The sequence below is a fragment of the Elephas maximus genome, chromosome 21 (assembly GCF_024166365.1).
Source record: "Elephas maximus indicus isolate mEleMax1 chromosome 21, mEleMax1 primary haplotype, whole genome shotgun sequence".
Lineage (NCBI taxonomy): Eukaryota > Metazoa > Chordata > Mammalia > Proboscidea > Elephantidae > Elephas > Elephas maximus.
This window is the reverse complement of record NC_064839.1, coordinates 35,269,938-35,292,160: the sequence shown is the minus strand read 5'-3', so window position 1 is coordinate 35,292,160 and position 22,223 is coordinate 35,269,938. Positions and strand designations below refer to the sequence as shown.

General features: G+C 39.8%; 1 protein-coding gene across 1 annotated transcript in view; it reads right to left on the bottom strand.

Moving 5' to 3' along the window:
* Positions 1–22,223, bottom strand: part of TANGO6 (transport and golgi organization 6 homolog) — a 207,689-nt gene that overhangs the window by 51,647 nt on the left and 133,819 nt on the right. Inside the window, exon 16 of the mRNA XM_049864569.1 lies at positions 8,154–8,305. Coding sequence (XP_049720526.1) covers positions 8,154–8,305 — 152 coding nt within the window. The remainder of the gene's footprint in view (positions 1–8,153; positions 8,306–22,223) is intronic.

The window sequence follows — 22,223 nt, the reverse complement described above, 5'->3', positions numbered from 1 at the left end:
CAACAAACACTGAGTACCCACTATATGCCAAGTACTGTGATAGGTGCCAGGGGGTATGAAAAGGTAAATAAAGATTAATTCTTTCCTTCATGTGCTCACAATTTGTTAATGATCATGGACTCTATACTGGCACTGATGTTACAGAAACAGTCCAGGTCTTTAGAAGTGCGGAAGGGTCACTGGACAAGGGGTTTGCCAGGAGCAGGTGCCCCCAAGCTCCTGTTCTTGATTTTAAGGTTGAAACATAAGAAGAGCTCAGGGTCATAAATGGTACTCCTCTCCAGCACTCATAGTAGGCAAACAACCTATGACCTATTCAGATTCCATTTCTGAAGGCTTCATAAGCAATGCTCGATTTTTGCTCGGCCAGTAAGCCATAAACCTAACAAGGCCCTTCATGATGTGGTCCCTAACTGCCTCTCTTGCCTCAGCTCCTGCCACCAACTAGGCCCCTACCCCTACCCCTTCACTCCAACCTTTTGGAACTTCCTATTGATCTTTAAACATATCAGGCTATCCCACAGCACAGTGCCTTTGCACAAACTGCTCCCTCTGATGAAATGTTTACCTCTGCCTTCTTGGGCTGCCTAATTTCTAGTCATTCTCCAAATTAAACTCCAAGGATCTCCTCCGCCAGTATATCTTTGCCAATTCCAAGTCTGACTTCAAGCACCTCTGACAATGGACTATAATTGTAGTCTTTGATTACGCATGACCAAAAGGCAAGGTGATACAGGTTTTTGTATTCCCAGCCCCTAGCAAAAGGACTGACACATCACAGGTGTTTGGTAAATGTGTGACCAAGGACTTTGGTTATTTTTGCTCTTCTCACTTCTCTGCTACTCATCAACCTCATCACTGTCATCATTAGCCCCCTTCAAGGCCAAAATGCTCCTTAAAGAAAAATCTCAATATAGAAATAGAAAAATAAAATTTCTTGGTCTTAGCTCAAATGTCACCTTCTCAACAAGGATTACCTTGGATATCCTATTTAACACTACAACCTCCCCTCTACCCAACAGTACAATCCTGATCAGTCTTATCCTGCTCTACTTTTTTTTTCTATAGCACTAATCATTGTCTAACATACTATATAATTTACTTATTTACTATGCACTGGGTTTTCTGGGTATTATTTATTACCTTAATCCTCTCATTAGATTTTAAGATCCATGAGGATGTTTGTGGACTGAAATGTGTTGTTGTTGTCAGCTTCCAAGTCGGCTCCAATTCATAGTGACCTTATGTACAACAGAATGAAACATTGTCCAGTCCTGTGCCATCTTCATGTGTGCTAGGTGCCCAGAATACTGCTTGGCACCCAGTAGGCTCTCAATAAAAAGTGTTGAATTATTATATTAAGCATATACATTATCTCTAAATCCTTGTAACAATCTTGCATTACAGATATTTTAATCCCATCTCCTTGATCAGGAAACTGAACCTCAGAGTCTAAGTCATCTGTTCAAGTTAACGCAGATGAGTAAGTGGTGGAGCCTTCATTTATTTCCATCTCTGAGTGCTTCTAGGAATTTGGTTCTCTTTTAACAGGTGGCATGGATCTCCAGAAAGACGACATTTCTTAAGCGTAAAATATCTGCTCCAGCTCAATCTTTCTAAACAACTGTCATGGACTGAATTGTGTTCCCCCAAAATATGTGTATCAGTTTGGCTGGGCCAAGATTCTTGGTATTGTGTGACTATCCACCTTTTTGTCATCTGATGTGATTTTCCAGTGTGTTGTAAATCCTGCCTCTATGATGTCAGTGAGGGGGAATGGGCAGCAGTTGTGTTGATGAGGCAGGACTCAGTCTATGGGATTGGATCCTGTCTTAAGCCAGTTTCTTTTGGTATATAAGAGAAGCAAGCAGAGAGACAGAGGGACCTCATACCACCAAGAAAGCAGTGTGGGTAGTAAAGCCTGTCCTTTGGATCCAGGGTTCCTGTGCAGAGAAGCTCCTAGTCCAGGGGAAGATTGATAAGAAGGACCTCTCTCGACAGCCAACAGAGAAAGCCTTCCCCTGGAGCTGATGCCCTGAATCTGGACTTTTAGCCTACTGTACTGTGAGTAAACAAATTTCTCTTTGTAAAAGCCATCCACTTTTGGTATTTCCGTTGAAGCAGCACTAGGTAAATAAGACAACAAACCAAATCAAGAACTTAATCCAACACTTTCAAGAACAAATCAGATGCCAACAGCATGCTACAATTTCCTTAAAGGGGACAAAGGGAGGGGTTTAGGGGTTCAAAAAGAAATACGGTTTCAGCGTTTGGGCTCAGAGAAGATCACGATGTTCAGGTATTGTTAAGGTTTATTAGTTTTGGAGCCTGAGCTGATTTACTTGGCGATCTGGGGGGAAAGGTTTATTTAGTTCACGGGTATGTTAAAAAAAATTGTGATGTTTGCACAACTCTTTTTTTTTTTTATAATTTTTATTGTGCTTTAAGTGAAAGTTTACAAATCAAGTCAGTCTCTCACACAAAAACCCATATACACCTTGCTACACCACTCCCAATTACTCTCCCCCTAATGAGACAGTCCGCTCCCTCCCTCCACTCTCTCTTTTCCTGTCCATTTCGCCAGCTTCTAAACCCCTCCACTCTCCCATCTCCCCTCCAGGCAGGAGATGCCAACATAGTCTCAAGTGTCCACCTGATCCAAGAAGCTCACTCCTCACCAGCATCCCTCTCCAACCCATTGTCCAGTCCAATCCATGTCTGCAGAGATGGCTTTGGGAATGGTTCCTGTCCTGGGCCAAAAGAAGGTCTAGGGGCCATGACCACTGGGGTCCTTCTAGTCTCAGTCAGACTATTAAGTCTGGTCTCTTTATGAGAATTTGGGGTCTGCATCCCACTGCTCTCCTGCTCCCTCAGGGGTTCTCTTTTGTGTTCCCTATCAGGTCAGTCATCAGTTGTAGCCGGGCACCACCTAGTTCTTCTGGTCTCAGGATGATGTAGTCTCTGGTTCATGTGGCCCTTTCTGTCTCTTGGGCTCATAATCGCCTTGTGTCCTTGGTGTTCTTCATTCTCCTTTGATCCAGGTGGGTTGAGACCCATTGATGTATCTTGGATGGCTGCTTGCTAGCGTTTGAGACCCCAGATGCCACTCTTCAAAGTGGGATGCAGAATGTTTTCTTAATAGATTTTATTATGCTACTTGACTTAGATGTCCCCTGAAACCATGGTCCCCAGACCCCTGCCCCTGCTACGCTGGCCTTCGAAGCATTCAGTTTATTCAGGAAACTTCTTTGCTTTTGGTTTAGTCCAGTTCTGCTGACCTCCCCTGTATTGTGTGCTGTCCTTCCCTTCACCTAAAGTAGTTCTTATCTACTATCTAATTAGCAAATGCCACTCTCCCACCCTCTCTCCCTCCCCCCCTCATAACCACGAAAGAATATTTTCTTCTCAGTTTAAAGTAATTCTCAAGTTCTCATAATAGTGGTCTTATACAATATTTGTCCTTTTGCAACTGACTAACTTCACTCAGAATAATGCCTTCCAGGTTCCTCCATGTTATGAAATGTTTCACAGATTTCTCACTGTTCTTTATCTATGTGTAGTATTCAATTCTGTGAATATACCATAATTTATTTATCCATTCATCTGTTGATGGGCACCTTGGTTGCTTCCATCTTTTTGCTATTGTAAACAGTGCTGCAATAAACATGGGTGTGCATGTATCTGTTCGTGTAAAGGCTCTTATTTCTCTAGAATATATTCCAAGGAGTAGGATTGCTGGATCGTATGGTGGTTCTATTTCTAGCTTTTTAAGGAAGTGCCAAATCAATTTCCAAAGTGGTTGTACCATTTGACATTCCCACCAGCAGTGTATAAGTGTTCCAATCTCTCCACAGCCTCTCCAACATTTACTGTTTTGTGTTTTTTCGAATAATGCCAGCCTTGCTGGAGTGAGATGAAGTCTCATTGTAGTTTTGATTTGCATTTCTCTAATGGCTAATGATTGTGAACATTTCCTCATGTATCTGTTAGCTACATGAATGTCTTTAGTGAAGTTTCTATTCATATCTTTTGCCCATTTTTTAATTGGGTTGTCTTTTTGTAGTTGAGTTTTTGCAGTATCATGTAGATTTTAGAGATCTGGCGCTGATCAGAAATGTCATAGCCAAAAACTTTTTCCCAATCTGTAGGTAGTCTTTTCACTCTTTTGGTGAAGTCTTTGGATGAACATAGGTGTTTGATTTTTAGGAGCTCCCAGTTATCTAGTTTTTCTTCTGCATTCTTAATAATGTTTTGTACACGGTTTATGCTATGTATCAGGGCTCCTAACGTTGTCCCTATTTTTCCTTCCATGATCTTTATCGTTTTAGATTTTATATTTAGGTCTTTGATCCATTTTGAGTCAGTTTTTGCACATGGAGTGAGGTATGGGTCTTGTTTCATTTTTTTGCAGACGGATATCCAGTTATGCCAGCACCATTTGTTCAAAAGACTGTCTTCTCCCCATTTAACTGTTTTGGGGCCTTTGTCAAATATCAGCTGCTCATATGTGAATGGATTTATGTCTGGATTCTCAATTCTGTTCCATTGGTCCATGTATGTGTTGTTGTACCAGTACCAGGCTGTTTTGACTACTGTGGTGGTATAATAGGTTCTAAAATCAGGTAAAGTAAGGCCTCCCACTTTGTTCTTCTTTTTCAGTAATGCCTTATTTATCCGGGGCCTCTTTCCGTTCCATATGAATTTGGTGATTTGTTTCTCCATCTCATTAAAGAATGTCCCTGGGATTTGGATCGGAATCACATTAAATGTATAGATCGCTTTGGTAGACTAGACATTTTTTTTTTTTATTAACTTTTATGGAGTTTCAAGTGAACGTTTACAAATCAAGTCAAACTGTCACATATAAGTTTATATACACCTTACTCCGTACTCCCACTTGCTCTCCCCCAATGAGTCGGCCCTTCCAGTCTCTCCTTTCGTGATAATTTTGCCAGCTTCCAACTCTCTCTATCCTCCCATCCTCCTTCCAGACAGGAGATGCCAACACAGTCTCAAGTGTCCACCTGATACAAATAGCTCACTCTTCATCAGCATCTCTCTCCTACCCTCTGTCCAGTCCCTTTCATGTCTGATGAGTTGTCTTCGGGAATGGTTCCTGTCCTGGGCCAACTGAAGGTTTGGGGACCATGACCACCGGGATTCCTCTAGTCTCAGTCAGAGCATTAAGTATGGTCTTTTTGTGAGAATTTGGGGTCTGCATCCCACTGATCTCCTGCTCCCTCAGGGGTTCTCTGTTGTGCTCCCTGTCAGGGCAGTTATTGGTTGTGCCCGGGCACCAACTAGTTCTTCTGGTCTCAGGATGATGTAGGTCTCTGGTTCATGTGGCCCTTTCTGTCTCTTGGGCTCTTAGTTATCGTGTGACCTTGGTGTTCTTCATTCTCCTTTGATCCAGGTGGGCTGAGACCAATTGATGCATCTTAGATGGCCGCTTGTTAGCATTTAAGACCCCAGACGCCACATTTCACAGTGGGATGCAGAATGTTTTCCTAATAGAATTATTTTGCCAATTGACTTAGAAGTCCCCTTAAAGCATGGTCCCCAAACCCCCGCCCTTGCTCTACTGACCTTTGAAGCATTCAGTTTATCCTGGAAACTTCTTTGCTTTTGGTCCAGTCCAGTTGAGCTGACCTTCCATGTATTGAGTATTGAGAATAGACATTTTTATAATGTTAAGTCTTCCTATCCACGAACAAGGTATGTTCTTCCACTTATGTAAGTCTCTTTTGGTTTCTTGCAGAAGTGTACTGTAGTTTTCTTTGTATAAGTCTTTTACCTCTCTGGTAAGATTTATTCCTAAGTATTTTATCTTCTTGGGGGCGACTGTAAGTGGCATTGATTTGGTGATTTCCTCTTCAATGTTCTTTTTGTTGTTGTAGAGGAATCCAACTGACTTTTGTATGTTTATCTTGTATCCTGATACTCTGCTGAACTCTTCTATTCGTTTCAGTAGTTTTCTGGCGGATTCCTTAGGGTTTTCTGTGTATAAGATCATGTCATCTGCAAATAGAGATACTTTTACTTCTTCCTTGCCCATCTGGATGCCCTTTATTTCTTTATCTAGCCTAATTGCTCTGGCTAGGACCTCCAACACAATGTTGAGTAAGAGCGGTGATAAAGGGTATCCTTGTCCGGTTCCCAATCTCAGTGGGAATGCTTTGAGGCTCTCTCCATTTAGGGTGATATTGGCAGTTGGCTTTGTATAAATGCCCTTTATTACGCTGAGGAATTTTCCTTCTATTCCTGTTCTGCTGAGAGTTTTTATCATGAATGAGTGTTGAACTTTGTCAAATGCCTTTTCTGCATCAATTGATAAAATCATGTGATTCTTGTCTTTTGTTTTATTTATTGCACAACTCTTGAATAACATACTAATACCATTGAACTGTACACTTTAAATGGGTAAATTGCATAGTATTTGAATTATATCTCAATAAAGTAGTTACTAAAAATATTATTTGGGTTTGGTTCAGCTCATGGTCCATCAGCTTATTTCAGTTTATAATTCTTATGGTTCAGTTTGGTGTAAGTCATGTGAAGAGACCAAGAAAAAATGTGGGAACTATTTCAGTACCTGACCCAGTAAAGTTATAATAGGCTGAAATCTTTAGACAATATAACCAAATAGACCCAAAAAGGTCTTCTCTTACAAGTTAATACTACTAAGGAACAAGAGATTTGCGAAGTGCCAAAACACCCATAGATCATGTGCTTACTGGTCCATGCACATTAGGTTTTAAGTCAGTGAATTTTTGGTGTTAATCATTGCTTCTAAGTTATTAAAAAAAGAAACAAAAAGTTGGGGTTAGGGGTAGGCCTGGCGACCTGTGAAGAAAGAGTTCTTAGTTAAAGGAGAGGAAATGACTAACATATAACTTTCCTAAAAATCCTAAGTTGGAGTCCTAAGAGTAGCCTTTGTAATCAATAAAGCAAAGCATATAAACTCAGGAATCAGGAAATGTAAGTGTATATATACATCTGTGAGTATGCTTTTCCTCTTATTTATAAAACACAATCACTAAAGATTGAAGAACACTCCTTCTTGCTAGGCACTTATTATTTAATGTTCTACATGGTCAGCCCCAGGATCCTAATATGGTAAAAGAAGCCATTATTACAATTTTCTAAGTTTTTGTTCTTGTGAAGTTATGTGCTCTAGATGAGTAATCTGAGTCTCTTGTTGCAAATAAGAAAGTTAATCTAAACTCTATTTTACTTACTTATTAACAACTTATAAGCCATTTTCTTCCAAAAAATATTTAAGATGGCCAAGTACATGTGGTAGTAAGAAGACTCCTGGCCACATATTAGCTAGTCTTTTAATGCCCATCACCATCTTTAAATAACAGAATGTCTAGCACATGGTAGGTACTGAAAATATATATTGTCATATTGATGACTAAATAAATACAAGGGCAAACATAAAACTTACTAGGCTGGAGGATGCACACAAGGACACAAGATACTCATAGAGGGTAAAAGCAAGATGCACATTTCATTAAATCATAAACTCTGAAACCAGGGGGAACTTCCAGACCCAAAACCTTGTATTGCTATTATTTGCCTGCCCATTCATCCTTTCAACAATTGTTTACTGAATACCTACTCTGTGCAAGGCACTAAGTATAAAATGGTGAACGAAACACGGAAATCAGTCATTTTCTGGTAAACAACTGCATTCTCCCTGAACACAGGGCACCTGTGACTAAGAAAACTAGAGAGGGCCAACTAGAGTATTTGCCTGAGGTTCTTCTGCGAATGGAGATAAGGAACACAAATGACCCAGAGACTCTGGCCCAGAAACCCAGGATAAAGTTCTAACCTCTCTTTCTCAAGGTTTCTTCAATTCTGTTAGTTACCTCAGAATTTTTATATAGTAAATCCCTTCTCATTGCTTAAAGTAACTAAGATGACTTCCTATTACTTGCCACTAAAAAATTCTTATTAATATAACTTTCTTTATACATATGAGAAAAATGAAGCCCAGAGAGAGGTTATGTAACTTAGTTACTCTATCTCACAGGTAGGCAGTAGCAGATATGGAAAAAGAACACAGGTCTCCTGATTCTCAGTCTCAAACTATACGTGGGTCTAAGTAAAAACAAGCATTAGAGGAAGCAATTGACATGTAGTACCTCATGAACCATGGAGCCCAGCAGGAAGTCCAGCTTCTGGCACAGTTCTCCAAGGTTGGATAAGCTGCTGGCCCTGTGAGCACTATCTGGATCTCTTGTTCCCCTCAGAAAGGTGTGGATCAGAGGTTCTCGGAACTTTGAGACCATGTCTCCTGTAGAAGGCAGAAATCAAAACCTGTTAAAACACATTTTCAACTTTTTAAGGAAGGAATAATGATATCACCATGGTACATGGTATGGTGTTTTATACTTTTCAAAGTACTTGTATAACCACTAGAAACCATACTCTGGAAGAATACTTAATGTCAGGGAAAATACCCATGATGTTTTACTTCTTGAAAAAGCAAATAGAATCCCAATTTTACTTTAAAAATCTACATAAACAGATAAATATTTGAAGAAGATATTCCGCATGATGTCAGTAGTAGTTAATACAGAGTTAGACTATGGGAAACTTCAAAAATTTTACATATGCCTACAAGAAAATGCATACATCAAAATAAAATAGCTTGATAAACTTCCAAAAACTTAACACAATTGTCACTAGCCCATGACCACACAAATAACAAGTTGTGGCTCCCAGGTCAGACCCCAGTCATAAAGTCAAGTATTTTTCCTACAAAGTTTCAATTTGCTCTTCTGAGCTGCCTACTCAAATAAGCAAATTGAGTGAAAGGCAATCAAGGTATTTTGGATCCTTGTCAAAGACAGAAGAATGATTCATTCTTTCATTGACAAACATTTATTGAGAGGCCTACTATGTGCTAGGCACTGATTCAGATGTTTAAGATATACCAGCAAATAAGAGAGAAAGATCATGGAGCTTACGTTATTATAGGAGGGAAATAAATTTTATGTAGTAACATGTAATAAACTATGCAGAAGAAAAAATAAAGTAAGGTAAGGGAAATAAGGAGTAATGAAAAGGTGATCTGGGTAGGCTTCATTGAGATGGTGACATTTAAACAAAGATTCAAAGGTGAGGATGTCAGCCGCGTGGATATCTGAGGGGAAAGCACACCAGAAGACAGAATAGCCAGTACAAAAATGCCGTGAAGGAGCATCCTTGGCATGTTTGAAGAAATTCAAGCCCAACAGAAGAGTAGTAGGAAATGGGGCTACAGAGGTAATGACAAGGGTGTGGCAGTAGTGTCAAACTTGTAGGGCATCGTAGGCACAATAAGGACTTGGACTTTTTTATCTGGTTAAAATGGGAAGCTTCTGGAGAATTCTGAGCAGGAGTACAGAAAGATCATTCTGGTTGCAGTGCTGAGAATAGACTGTATGATTATTATGTACATCTGGGGTACAAGCAAAGGTAGAAGTTAGGATGCTACCGCAGTAATCTACTTAGAAGCAAGGATGGTGAGACTTCAGCTTGCTTATTTTGGATGTGTCATCAGGAAAGACACCATTTACTGAATACTTAACCATGTACCGGGCACTGTGTTTACACTTTTATTAGCTCACAAAATTCTGTGAGGTAGGTATTATGATACCTACTTTAAGATAAGAAATCCAAGATAGAGGGGTTAAATAACTTTTCCTAAGGGTAAACAGAGCCATGATCAAACTTAGGTTTGTCTGATTCTTAACTCCTACGATATATTCCACCACTTGTCTGTCAGTGGTGGCTTGTGTGTGTTGCTGTGATGCTGGAAGCTATGCCACCAGTATTTCAAATATGAGCAGGGTCACCTATACTGAACAGCTTTAGCACAGCTTCCAGACTAAGACAGACAACGAAGGAGGACATGGCAGTCTACTTCTGAAAAAACTGGCCTGTGGAAACCTTATGAATAGCAGCACAACATTGTCTGACAGAGTTCCAGAAGATGAACCCCTGAGGTTGGAAGGCACTCAAAATATGACTGGGGAAGAGCTGCCTCCTCATAGTAGCTGTTGTTGTTAGGTGCCATTGAGTCGGTGCCAACTCATAGTGACCCTATGTACAACAGAAGAAAACACTGCCTGGTCCTGCTCCATCCTCACAATCGTTATTACGCTTGAGCCTGCTGTTGCAACCACTATGTCAATCCATCTCGTTGAGGGTCTTGCTCTTTCTCGCTGACCCTCTACTTTATCAAGCATGATGCCCTTCTCCATGGATTGATCCGTCCTGATAACATGTCCAAAGTATGTGAAATGTAGTCTCACCATCCTTGCTTCTAAGAAGCATCCTGGCTGTACTTCTTCCAAGACAAAATTGTTCGTTCTTTGACAGTCCATGGTATATTCAATATTCTTTGCCAACACCATAATTCAAAGCCATCAATTCTTCTTTGGTCTTCCTTATTCATTGTCCAGCTTTCAAATGCATAGAGGTAACTAAAAACACCATGGCTTGGGTCAGGTGTACCTTAGTCTTCAAGGCGACATCTTTGCTTTTTAACACTTTAAAGAGATCTTTTGCAGCAGATTTGCCCAGTGAAATCTGTAGCTTGATTTCTTAACTGCTGCTTCCATGGGTGTTGACTGTGGATCCAAGCAAAATGAAATCCTTGACAACCTCTATCTTTTCTCCGTTTATCATGATGTTGAGTACTGGTCCAGTTGTGAGGATTTTTGTTTTACGTTGAGGTGTAATCCAAACTGAAGGCTATGGTCTTTGATTTTCATCAGTAAGTGCCTCAAGTCCTCTTCACTTTCAGCAAGTAAGGTTGCGTCGTCTGCATAATGCAGGTTGTTAATGAGTCTTCCTCCAATCCTGATGCCGTTCTTCTTCATATAGTCCAGCTTCTCAGATTATTTGTTCAGCATACAGATTAAATAGGTATGGTGAAAGAATACAACCCTGACGCACACCTTTCCTGACTTTAAAACGATCAGTATCCCCTTGTTCTGTCCGAACAACTGCCTCTTAATCTATGCAAAGGTTCCTCATGAGCACAATTAAGTGTTCTGGAATTCCCATTCTTTGCAGTGTTATCCATAGTTTGTTATGATCCACACAGTCAAATGCCTTTGCATAGTCAATAAAACACAGGTAAACATCCTTCTGGTATTCTCTGCTTTCAGCCAGAATCCATCTGACATCAGCAATGATATCCCTGGTTCCACGTCCTCTTCTGAAACCGGCCTGAATTTCTTCTGGCAGTTCCCTGTCGATATACTGCTACAGCCATTTTTGAATGATCTTCAGCAAAATTTTGCTTGCGTGTGATATTAATGACATTGTTCTATAGTTTCCACATTCAGTTGGATCACCTTTCTTGGGAATAGGCATAAATATGGATCTCTTCCAGTCAGTTGGCCAGGAAGCTGTCTTCCATATTTCTTGGCATAGATGAGTGAGCACGTCCAGCGCTGCATCTGTTTGTTGAACATCTCAAACGATATTCCATCAATTCCTGGAGCCCTGTTTTTCGCCAATGCCTTCAGAGCAGCTTGGACTTCTTCCTTCAGTACCATTGGTTCCTGATCATATGCCACCACTTGAAATGGCTGAATATTGACTAATTCTTTTTGGTATAAGGACTCTGTGTATTCCTTCCATCTTCTTTTGATGCTTCCTGCGTCGTTTAATATTTTCCCCATGGAATCCTTCACTATTGCAACTCGAGGCTTGAATTTTTTCTTCAGTTCTTTCAGCTTGAGAAAAGCTGAGTGTATTTTTCCCTTTTGGTTTTCCATCTCCAGCTCTTTGCACATGTCATTATAATACTTGCATTCATCATCAAAAAGAACATTTCAAGATCTATCCTGATGTACAACGCTGTCAGTGATAGGATAATATCCGCACGCCTATAAGGAAGACCAGTTAATATGACTATTCTTCAAATTTATACACCAACCACTAGGGCCAAAGATGAAGAAGTAAAAACCCAAACCCAAACCAAAAAAAACCCAAGAGAAGTAGAAGATTTTTATCATCTGCTGCAGTCTGAAACTGATCGAACATACAATCAAGATGCATTGATAATTACTGGCAATTGGAATGCGGAAGCTGGAAACAAAGAAGAAGGATCAGTAGTTGGAAAATATGGCCTTGGTGATAGAAACAATGCCGGAGATCGAATGATAGAATTCTGCAAGAACAACGACTTCTTCATTGCAAATACCTTCTTTCACCAACATAAACAGCGACTGTACACATGGACCTCACCAGATGGAACACACAGAAATCAAATTGACTACATCTGTGGAAAGAGATGATGGAAAAGCTCGATATCATCAGTCAGGACAAAGCCAGGGGCCGACTGTGGAAGAGACCATCAATTGCTCATATGCAAGTTCAAGCTGAAACTGAAGAAAATCAGAGCAAGTCCATGAGAGCCAAAATATGACCTTGAGTATATCCCACCTGAATTTAGAGACCATCTGAAGAATAGACTTGATGCATTGAACACTAGTGACCGAAGACCAGACGAATTGTGGAATGACATCAAGGACATCATCCATGAAGAAAGCAAGAGGTCACTGAAAAGACAGGAAAGAAAGAAAAGACCAAGATGGATGTCAGTGGAGACTCTAAAACTTGCTCTTGAGCGTCGAGCAGCTAAAGCAAAATGAAGATTTGATGAAGTGAAAGAAACAAACAGAAGATTTCAAAGGGCCTCTCGAGAAGACGAAGTAAAGTATTATAATGACATATGCAAAGAGCTGGAGATGAAAAAGCAAAAGGGAAGAACACGCTCGGCATTTCTCAAGCTGAAAGAAGCAAGATTTCAAACGGTGGTTCTTTAGAAAGCTAGAAATAGAAATACCATATGACTCAGCAATCCCATTTCTAGGAACATATTCTAGCAAAATAAGAGCTGTCACAAGAATAGACAAATGCATACCCATGTTCATTGCAGTACTGTTCACAACAGGAAAAAGATGGAAATAACCTAGATGCCCATCAACAGATGAATGGATAAACAAACTATGGTACATACACACAATGGAGTACTACGCAACGATAAACAATGATGAATCTGCGAAGCATCTCACAACACGGATGAACCTGGAGGGCATCATGCTGAGTGAAATATGTCAATCAGAAAAGCACAAATATTGAATGAGACCACTACTATAAAAACTCATGAAAAGGTTTACACATTAAAAAAAAAAAATCTCTGATGGTTACAAGGGAGAGGAGGGCAGGGATGGAAAAACACTAAATAGGTAATAGATAAGTGGTAACTTTGGTGAAGGGTAAGAGAATATTAATAGGAGGGAAGTCAGCACAACTTGTTGAAGGCAAGGTTTTGGAAGCTCCACAGACACATCCAAACTCCCCGAGGGACCGAATTACTGGGCTGAGGGCTGTGTGGACCATGGTCTCAGGGAACATCTAGCTCAAATGGTATAACATAGTTTACAAAGCAAATGTTCTACATTCTACTTTGGTGAGAAGTGTTTGGGGTCTTAAAGGCTTGTTGGCAGCCATCTAAGATACTCCACTGGTCTGACCCCTTTGGGAGCAAGAAGAATGAAGAAAACCAAACACACAAGGAAAAGATTTTTCCAAAGGACTAATGGATCACAACTACCACAGCCTCCACCAGACTGAGTCCAGCACTAGATAGTGCCCCGCTACCACCACTGACTGCTCTAACAGAGGTCACAACAGAAGGTCCCAGATAGAGCTGGAGAGAAATGTGGAACAAAATTCTAACTCACAAAAAAAGACCAGACTCACTGCCTGACAGAGACTGGAGAAACCCCAAGAGTATGGCCCCCAGACACTCTTTTAGCTCAGTAATGAAGTTACTACTCCTCAGATTCACCCTCACCCAAAGATTAGACAGGACCATAAAACAAAACAAGATTAAAGAAGCACACCAGCCCAGGGGCAAGGACTAGAAGGCAGGAGGGGACAGGAAAGCTGGTAATAGGAACCCAAGGCCCAGAAGGGAGAGTGTTGGCATGTTGTGGGGTTGTTAACCAATGTCACAGAACAATATGTGTACTAATTGTTTGATGAGAGGGTAGTTTGTTCTGTAAACCTTCATCTAAAGTACAATTAAAAAAACAAAAAAACACAGGTAAACATCTTTCGGGTATTCTCTGCTTTCAGCCAAGATTCACCTGACATCAGCAATAATATTCCTCATTCCACATCCTCTTCTGAATCCGGCTTGATTTTTGGCAGTTCTCTGTTGAGGTACTGCTGCAGTCACTTTTGAATGATCTTCAGGAAAATTTTACATGAGTGTGACATTGTTCAATAACTCCCACGTTCAGTTGGATCACTTTTCTTTGGAATAGGCATAAATCTGGGGCTCTTCCGACTGGTTGGCCAGGCAGCTGTCTTCCAAGTTTCATTGCATAGATGAGTGAGCACTTCCATCTCTGTATCTGTTTGCTGAAACATCCCAATTGGTATTCCTTCAATTCCTGGAGTCTTGTTTTTTCCCAATGCCTTCAGTGTAGCTTGGACTTCTTTCTTCAGCACCACTGGTTCTTGATCATAAGCTACATTCTGAAATGGCTGAATGCTGACCAATTCTTTTTGGTATAGTGACTCTGTGTATTCCTTCCACCTGTTTTTGATGCTTTCTGTGTTGTTTAACACTTTTCCTGTAGAATCCTTCGATATTGCAACTCAAGGCTTGGATTTTTTTCTTCAGTTCTTTCAGCTTGAGAAATGCAGAGTGTGTTCTTGCTTTTTCATTTTCTAACGCCAGGTCTATGCACATGTCATTATAATACTTTGTCTTCTTGAGCTGCCCTTTGAAATCTTCTGTTCACCTCTTTTACTTCATCATTTCTTCCATTTGCTTTAGCTACTCAATGTTCAAGAGTTTCACAGTCTCTTCTGATATCCCTTTTGGTCTTTTCTTTCTTTCCTGTCTTTTTAATGACCTTTTGCTTTCTTCATGTATGATGTCATTCCAAAACTCATCTGGTCTTTGGTCATTAGTGTTCAATGCATCAAATCTATTCTTGAGATGGTCTCTAAATTCAGGTGGGATATACTCAAGGTCGTACTTTCGCTCACAAAGTAGAAAAAAACCAAAAACCAAACCCAGTGCCATCAAGCCAATTCTGACTCATAGTGACCCTATAAGACAGAGTAGAACTGCCCCACAGAGTTTCCAAGGAGTGCCTGGTGGATTTGAACTGCCAACCCTTTGGTTAGCAGCCGTAGCACTTAATCACTACCCCACCAGGCTTTCCTCTCAAAGTAGAGTCCACCTTAATAAGATGGATAGAGTAAAGCTTTCAGGATCTTCATTTGCTGATGTAGCATAATACAAAAAGAGAAGAAAAAGCTGCAAACATCCATTAATGATCGGAAAATGGAATGTATGAATTCCGTTTTGAATCAGACAATGACATGGTTTACTCTGCCGGGAATGACAAATTGAAGAAAAACAGTGACACATTCATTTTCAAAAAGAACACTTGAAGATCCTTCCTGAAGTACAACATTGTCAGTGATAGGATAATATCCATACACCTACAAGGAAGACCAGTTAATATGACTCATTAACAACCTGTGTTATGCAGATGACACAACCTTGCTTGCTGAAAGTGAAGAGGACCTGAAGCACTTACTGATGAAGATCAAAGACTACAGCCTTCAGTATAGATTACACCTCAACATAAAGAAAATAAAAATCCTCACAACTGGACCAATAAGCAACATCATGATAAATGGAGAAAAGATTGAGGTTGTCAAGGATTTCATTTTACTTGGATCCACAATCAATACACATGGAGCAGCAGTCAAGAAATCAAAAGATGCATTGCATTGGGCAAATCTGCTGCAAAGGACCTCTTTAAGTGTTGAAAAGCAAAGATGTCACCTTGAAGACTAAGGTGCTGACCCGAGCCATGGCTTTTTCAATTGCATCATATGCACGTGAAAGTTGGACAATAAATAAGGAAGACCAAGAAGAACTGACGCCTTCGAATTGTGGTGTTGGTCAAGAATATTGAATATACCATGGACTGCCAAAAGAACAATCAAGTCTGTCTTGGAAATACAACCAGAGTGCTCCTTAGAAGCAAGGATGGGGAGACTGCGTCCTACATACTTTGGACATGTTGTCAGGAGGGATTAGTCCCTGGAGAAGGACATCATGTTTACTAAAGTACAGTGTCAGTGTAAAAGAGGAAGCCCCTCAGTGAGGTGGACTGACACAGTAGCTGCAACAACGGGCTCAAGCATAACGATTTTAAGGATGGCACAGGACCGGGCAGCGTTTCGTTCTGTTGTGCATAGGGTCGCTATAAGTCAGAACTGACTCAACGGCACCTAACAACAACAAACGTGCTGAGCAAATAATCTGAGAAGCTAGACTATGTGAAGAAGCAAGCAACATCAGGATAGGAGCTTTAAGACTCATTAACAACCTGTGTTATGCACATGACACAAACTTGCTTGTGGAAAACAAAGAAGATTTGAAGCATTTACTTGCGAAGGTCAAAGACCATATAGCCTTCAGTATGGATTACACCTCGACATAAAGAAGACAAAAATCCTCACAACTGGACCAATAAGCAACATCATGATAAACAGAGAAAAGACTGAAATTGTCAAGGATTTCATTTAACTTGGATCCATAATCAATGCTCACGGAAGAAGCAGAATCCAAGAAATCAAATGACATATTGCATTGGGCAACTGTGCTGCAAAAGACCTCTTTAAAGTGTTAAAAAGCAAAGATGTCACTTTAAGGACTAAAGTGTACATGACTCAAACCATGATATTTTCAATCACCTCATATACATGTGAAAGCTGAACAAGGAATAAGGAAGACCTGAGACGAATTGATGTCTCTGAATTATTGTGTTGGCGAAGAATACTGAATACACCATGGACTGCTCAAAAAACAAACATATCTGTCTTAGAAGTACAGCCAGAATGTTCCTTAGAAGCAAGGGTGGCAAGACTTCGTTTCATGTACTTTAGACATGTTATCAGGAGGGACCAGTCCCTGAAGAAGGCATCATGCTTGGTAACATACAAGGTGAGTGAAAGAGAGGAAGACCGTCAATGAGATGGACTGACACAGTGGCTACAACGATAGGCTCAAGCACAGTAACAACTGTGAGGATGGTGCAGGACCAGGCAGTGCTTCACTGTTGTATGGAGAGTTGTTATGAGTCGGAACTGACTTGATGGCACCTCACAACAACACAACATGATATAGAATTGTACTTTTTAGATGAAAGTTTATAGCCCAAGTTAATTTCTCATACAAAAATTTACATATTATTTTGTGACATTAATTGCAATTCCCACAATGTGACAGCACACTCCCCCTTTCCACCTGGGTTCCCTATATCCACTCAACCAGTTCCTGTTCCTTCCTGCCTTCTCATCAGTTTGGTGTCGTGTATGTGATCGAACTCAGAAGCACACTCATCATAAGTATTATTTTTTTGTTTTATATTCCTGTCTAATCTTTGAAGCGTGGGCTTTGGGAATGGTTTCAGTTCTGGGTTAACACGGTATCTGGAGGCCATAGTTTCGGGGTTCCTCCAGTCTCTGTCAGACCATTAAGTCTGGTCTTTTTACGTGAATTTGAGTTCTGCTCCGTACCTTTCTCCCAGATGGAGCGGTCTTAGGCTGGTGGAATCTGATTTATGTGGTCCTTTAGTTTCTTGGGCTAATATTTTCCTTGTGTCTTTAGTTTTCTTCATTTTCCTTTGTTCCCAGTGGGATGGGACCAATTGATATATCTTAGATGGACACACAAGCTTTTAAGAACCCAGAGACCACTCATCAAAGTGGGATGCAGAACGTTTTCTTAATAAACTGTTATGCCAATTGACCTAGTTGTCCCCCAAAACTATGGTCCCCAGGCCCAGCCTCAGCAACTCTGTCCCTCAAAGTGTTTGGATGTGTCCAGGAAACTTCTTAGCTTTTGTTTTGGTCCAGTTGTGCTGACTTCCCCTGTATTGTGTGCTGTCCTTCCCTTCACCGAAGTTGATCCTTGTCTACTACCTAGTTAGTGAATTTCCTTCTTCCTCCCTCCTCCCTCCCCACCCTCATAACCATCAAAGAGTGTTTTTTTCTGTGTTTAAACCTTTTCTTGACTTCTTATAATAGTGGTCTCATACAATAGTTGTCCTTTTGTGACTATTTTCACTCAGCATAATGTCCTTCAGATTCATCCATGTTGTGAGATGTTTCACGGATTCATCATTGTTCTTTATCATAGCACAGTATTCCATTGTTTGTATATACCATAATTTGTTTATCCATTCATCTGTTGATGGGAACCTAGGTTGTCTCCATCTTTTTGTTATTGTGAACAATGCTGCAATGAACATGGGTGTACATATGTCTATTCATGCAATGGTTCTTATTTCTCTAGGATATATTCCTAGGAGTGAGACTGCTGGATCATATGGTACTTCTATTTCTAGCTTTTTACGGAAGCACCAAATTGTTTTTCAAAGTGGTTTACCATTTTACATTCCCACCAACGGTGCATAAGTGTTCTAATCTCTCCACAACCTAACATTTATTATTTTGTGTCTTTTGGATTAGTGCCAACCCTGTTGGGGTGAGATGGTATCTTATTGTAGTTTTGATTTCAATTTCTCTAATGGCTAATGATCATGAGCATTTTCTCATGTATCTGTTAGCCACCTGCATACCTTTTCCGGTGAAGTGTCTAGTCATATCCTGTGCACATTTTTAATTGGATTATTTGTCTTTTTGTTGTTGAGATGTTGCAGGATCTTGTAGATTTTAGAGATTAGAGCTTTATCGGATATGTCTTAGACAAATTTTTTTTTCCCCAGTCTCTAGGCTGTCTTTTTACTCTTTTGGTGAATGATGAGCGTAAGTGATTGATTTTTAGGTGCTCCCAGTTATCTAGTTTTTCTTCTGATGTTTGTACATTGTTAGTTATGGTTTGTATACTATTTATGCCATGTGTTAGGGCTCCTAGCTCTGTCCTTATTTTTTCTTCCATGATTTTTATCATTTTAATTTTATATTTAGGTCTTTGATTCACTTCCAGTGAGTTTTTGTGTATGATGTGAGTTTTGGGTCCTGTTTCATTTCTTTGCAGATGGCTATCCAGTTATTGCCATCGCCATTTGTTAAAGTGACTATCTTTTCCCCATTTAATGGACTTTGGGGATATATTGCATTTAAGATATTTACCACTAAGAGAAAAATATACTTTTCTGCATTCATTGTAGTACTTTCCCTTTCTGTAGTTAGGAAGGGGTTTGCTTGTTCTGCAGTGTGGAATGTGGAATCCAGAGTACTGCTCTAAGAGTTAAGAGATCTGTGTTCTAGTTATGGCCCTGCTGCCAACTAGCAGTGTGACCTTGGACGATTCATTACACCTCTCTGGGCCGACTGGAAATGAGCCAGCTGGATGGTGCCTTCCAGTTTTAAGAGTCTATGAACTCATGACTCACCTTTGATTTAGTCATCATGGAAATGAGTCTTAGGAGACTAGAAAAGGAAGAAAAGGCACGCACGCATGAGTTCTAGAGTGGGAACCTATTGTGGTTAAAGGCAGAAATTTTCTTATTGGGAAGGAAAACACAGAAAAATTAAAGAAATTTGGAAATCTGTAAGGAAGGGAAATTGCAAGTTGAAAAGGGTAAGAGAAGGTGAGAAACAGGTTAATGTTTACTAATACAGGGACTTAAAGTTAAAAATAAAAGGTAAAGCAAGGGCATACTAAGTTACCTTACTAATCAAATACTTATTATGTACTATGTGCCAGACACTGTTTTAGACACTGGGAATCGAACCATAAGCAAGAAAGATAAAAATCTGTGCCCTCATGCATTCAAAGCCTTATGGGGAAGAAGAAGAAGAAGAAGAAAAAAAAAAAAAACAAAAAAAAAGCAATAACAATGGAGTGAGATGTGCCTAAAATGGTTACAGAGAAAGACACTTTTATGAGTAATGTTTTGACCTGGTTTCTATTTCCATTAGCCAACAGTTCCATTATTATTTTATTCACTCAGACTTGAAAGTACAGTGTTCTTTTTTAACTTTTCCCTCTGTTACCCTTCAGCCATCAGTTGGTTCACTTATTGTTATTCAACCTTCAATTACTTCCAAAAATTTGAGGTGGCTTACAATAAATATTGAAACCATCTGTCATTAAAATAAGTATTTAAAAAAAAAAGCTGTATAGTAAGTGAGGGGAGCCCAGACATCCCAAGTTAAGAATGACTGATACAAATGAACTTTAATTTAGTAATTCCTGGTGGCTGAGACAAAAAAGGAAACAGAAAACATACCTCTCATTATCCAACATAAGAAACAGCATCAGTTTATAAAGAGAGAAAAACTTTAAGAACATGAAAAACTATCTCATTCATTCATTTAAGAAATCTTAATTGAGTGCCTATAGTATTCTAGGTATGTTCTTAGTACTGGAGATAATATAGCATGAACAAGATAAACAAAATTGCCATCTTCATGAAGCCTACTTTATGGCAGGGGAGAAAGACAAAAAAAAAAAAAAACTTTCCAGCAGCATAAGGATTATGAAGAAAAATAAGGAAGATAAAGGTTTGAGAGCTGGGGGTGAGGGCACAAGGAAAGGAGATCTGAAGGAATAAGTCATATGAAGAACTGAGGGGAAAACAAGTAACAGAATGGACAAGAGAAGTTTTAAACTCAAAGTAGAAATCATATGGCTATTTCTTATACTGACCTGTCATAAAAATCAAGAGTATATCATTACATTACAAAACCACAATTCAATATTCCATTTATGTAAATTCCTGCCCTGCCTAAGCTTCACTGCCGTTTTCTGAGGAGAGAAGATTTCATCAGATTCTCCAAAAGGGCGCATATTCAAGACCCACTCCAATCTGGCTTTTAGACTTAAGACCTTCCACAATGCCCTGCTTCCTATTCCTATCTATACCTGTTAAAAGTCTATCTATTATTATCTAATGCTAAGCTCAAATACAACCTCTTCCATAAAGTCTTCCCTGACTCTCCAAATCAGAAGTAAGCTCTTCCCCTCTAAACTTCAGTGGCTCTTTGGAACATTCTTAAGAAAAAAATTAATATAAACCTTTTCCCCCTGATTCCAAGAATAACATCTGTCCGTTATGGAAAAATTTTGAACTCTCAAAAAGATATAAAAAAGAAACTTAAAAATAACTGTAATGCAACTACCCAGAGTAACCACTGCTAATATTTTAGACATTTTTTTTTTTCCTTGAAACAGGACTGGGATCATGCAGTATTTGGGTTTGGACTCTGTTCTGTTTTTTTACTTAATATATAGTTGACTTGTCAATTGTCATTCTCCCATTCTTCCTGGCAAACAGCACTCTACTTTTGTTCAGGTATCTACCTTTCCCCCAGTGTGACTCAGGCTAAGGTCTTTGATTGGTCTAAGTGAACCACGGTGGGCATATCCCCTTGTCTTAATTGGTTTAGGCATGGGCATGTGACCCAGCTCCAAAAAATGAGATGGGAAGGGAAGTCTGTGGGAAGACTCTAAAAAATGTTTTCCCTCTCACTACTGTTATAAGAGGAAACCCTGGTGGTATAGTGGTTAAGTGCTACGGCTGCTAACCAAAAGGTCAGCAGTTCGAATCCACCAGGCGCTCCTTGGAAACTCTACGGGGCAGTTCTACTCTGTCCTATAGGGTTGCTATGAGTCGGAATCGACTCGATGGCAGTGGGTTTTGGTTTCTTGGGTTGTTGGTACTGTTATAAGAATATGACACCTGGAGTTGCTGCAGCCAACTTGAGACCACGCGGGACCAGAGAATAAGGCTAATAAGCTAAGGTTGGCAGAGCAGAAAGATGAAAAGAATCTGGGTCTTAAATGACATTACTGAGCTGAGGAATTAGCTAATTATGAACTTTTTGCTATGTCTGATGATAAATTCCTTATTGTTTAAACCAGTGGAGTTGGGAATTTCTATTACCTGCAGCCAAAAGCCTTCTAACTGATATAACAGAAAAACTGAAATGTTTTCTAAAGCTGTAAAGTGCTTCTAAGCCAGTTCCGTGTCTGTAAATACAAAATGCCAGAAGAGTTAGATTTGCCAAAACAAAGGAACTTAAGACAGGACATGTTTTTAAAAGGACTCAAGATTCAACTTTATAACCAATATTAAACAAAAGAAAAAATTAAACCCAATAATTTTCTTTCTTCTAATTACAGTTTTAACGGGGAC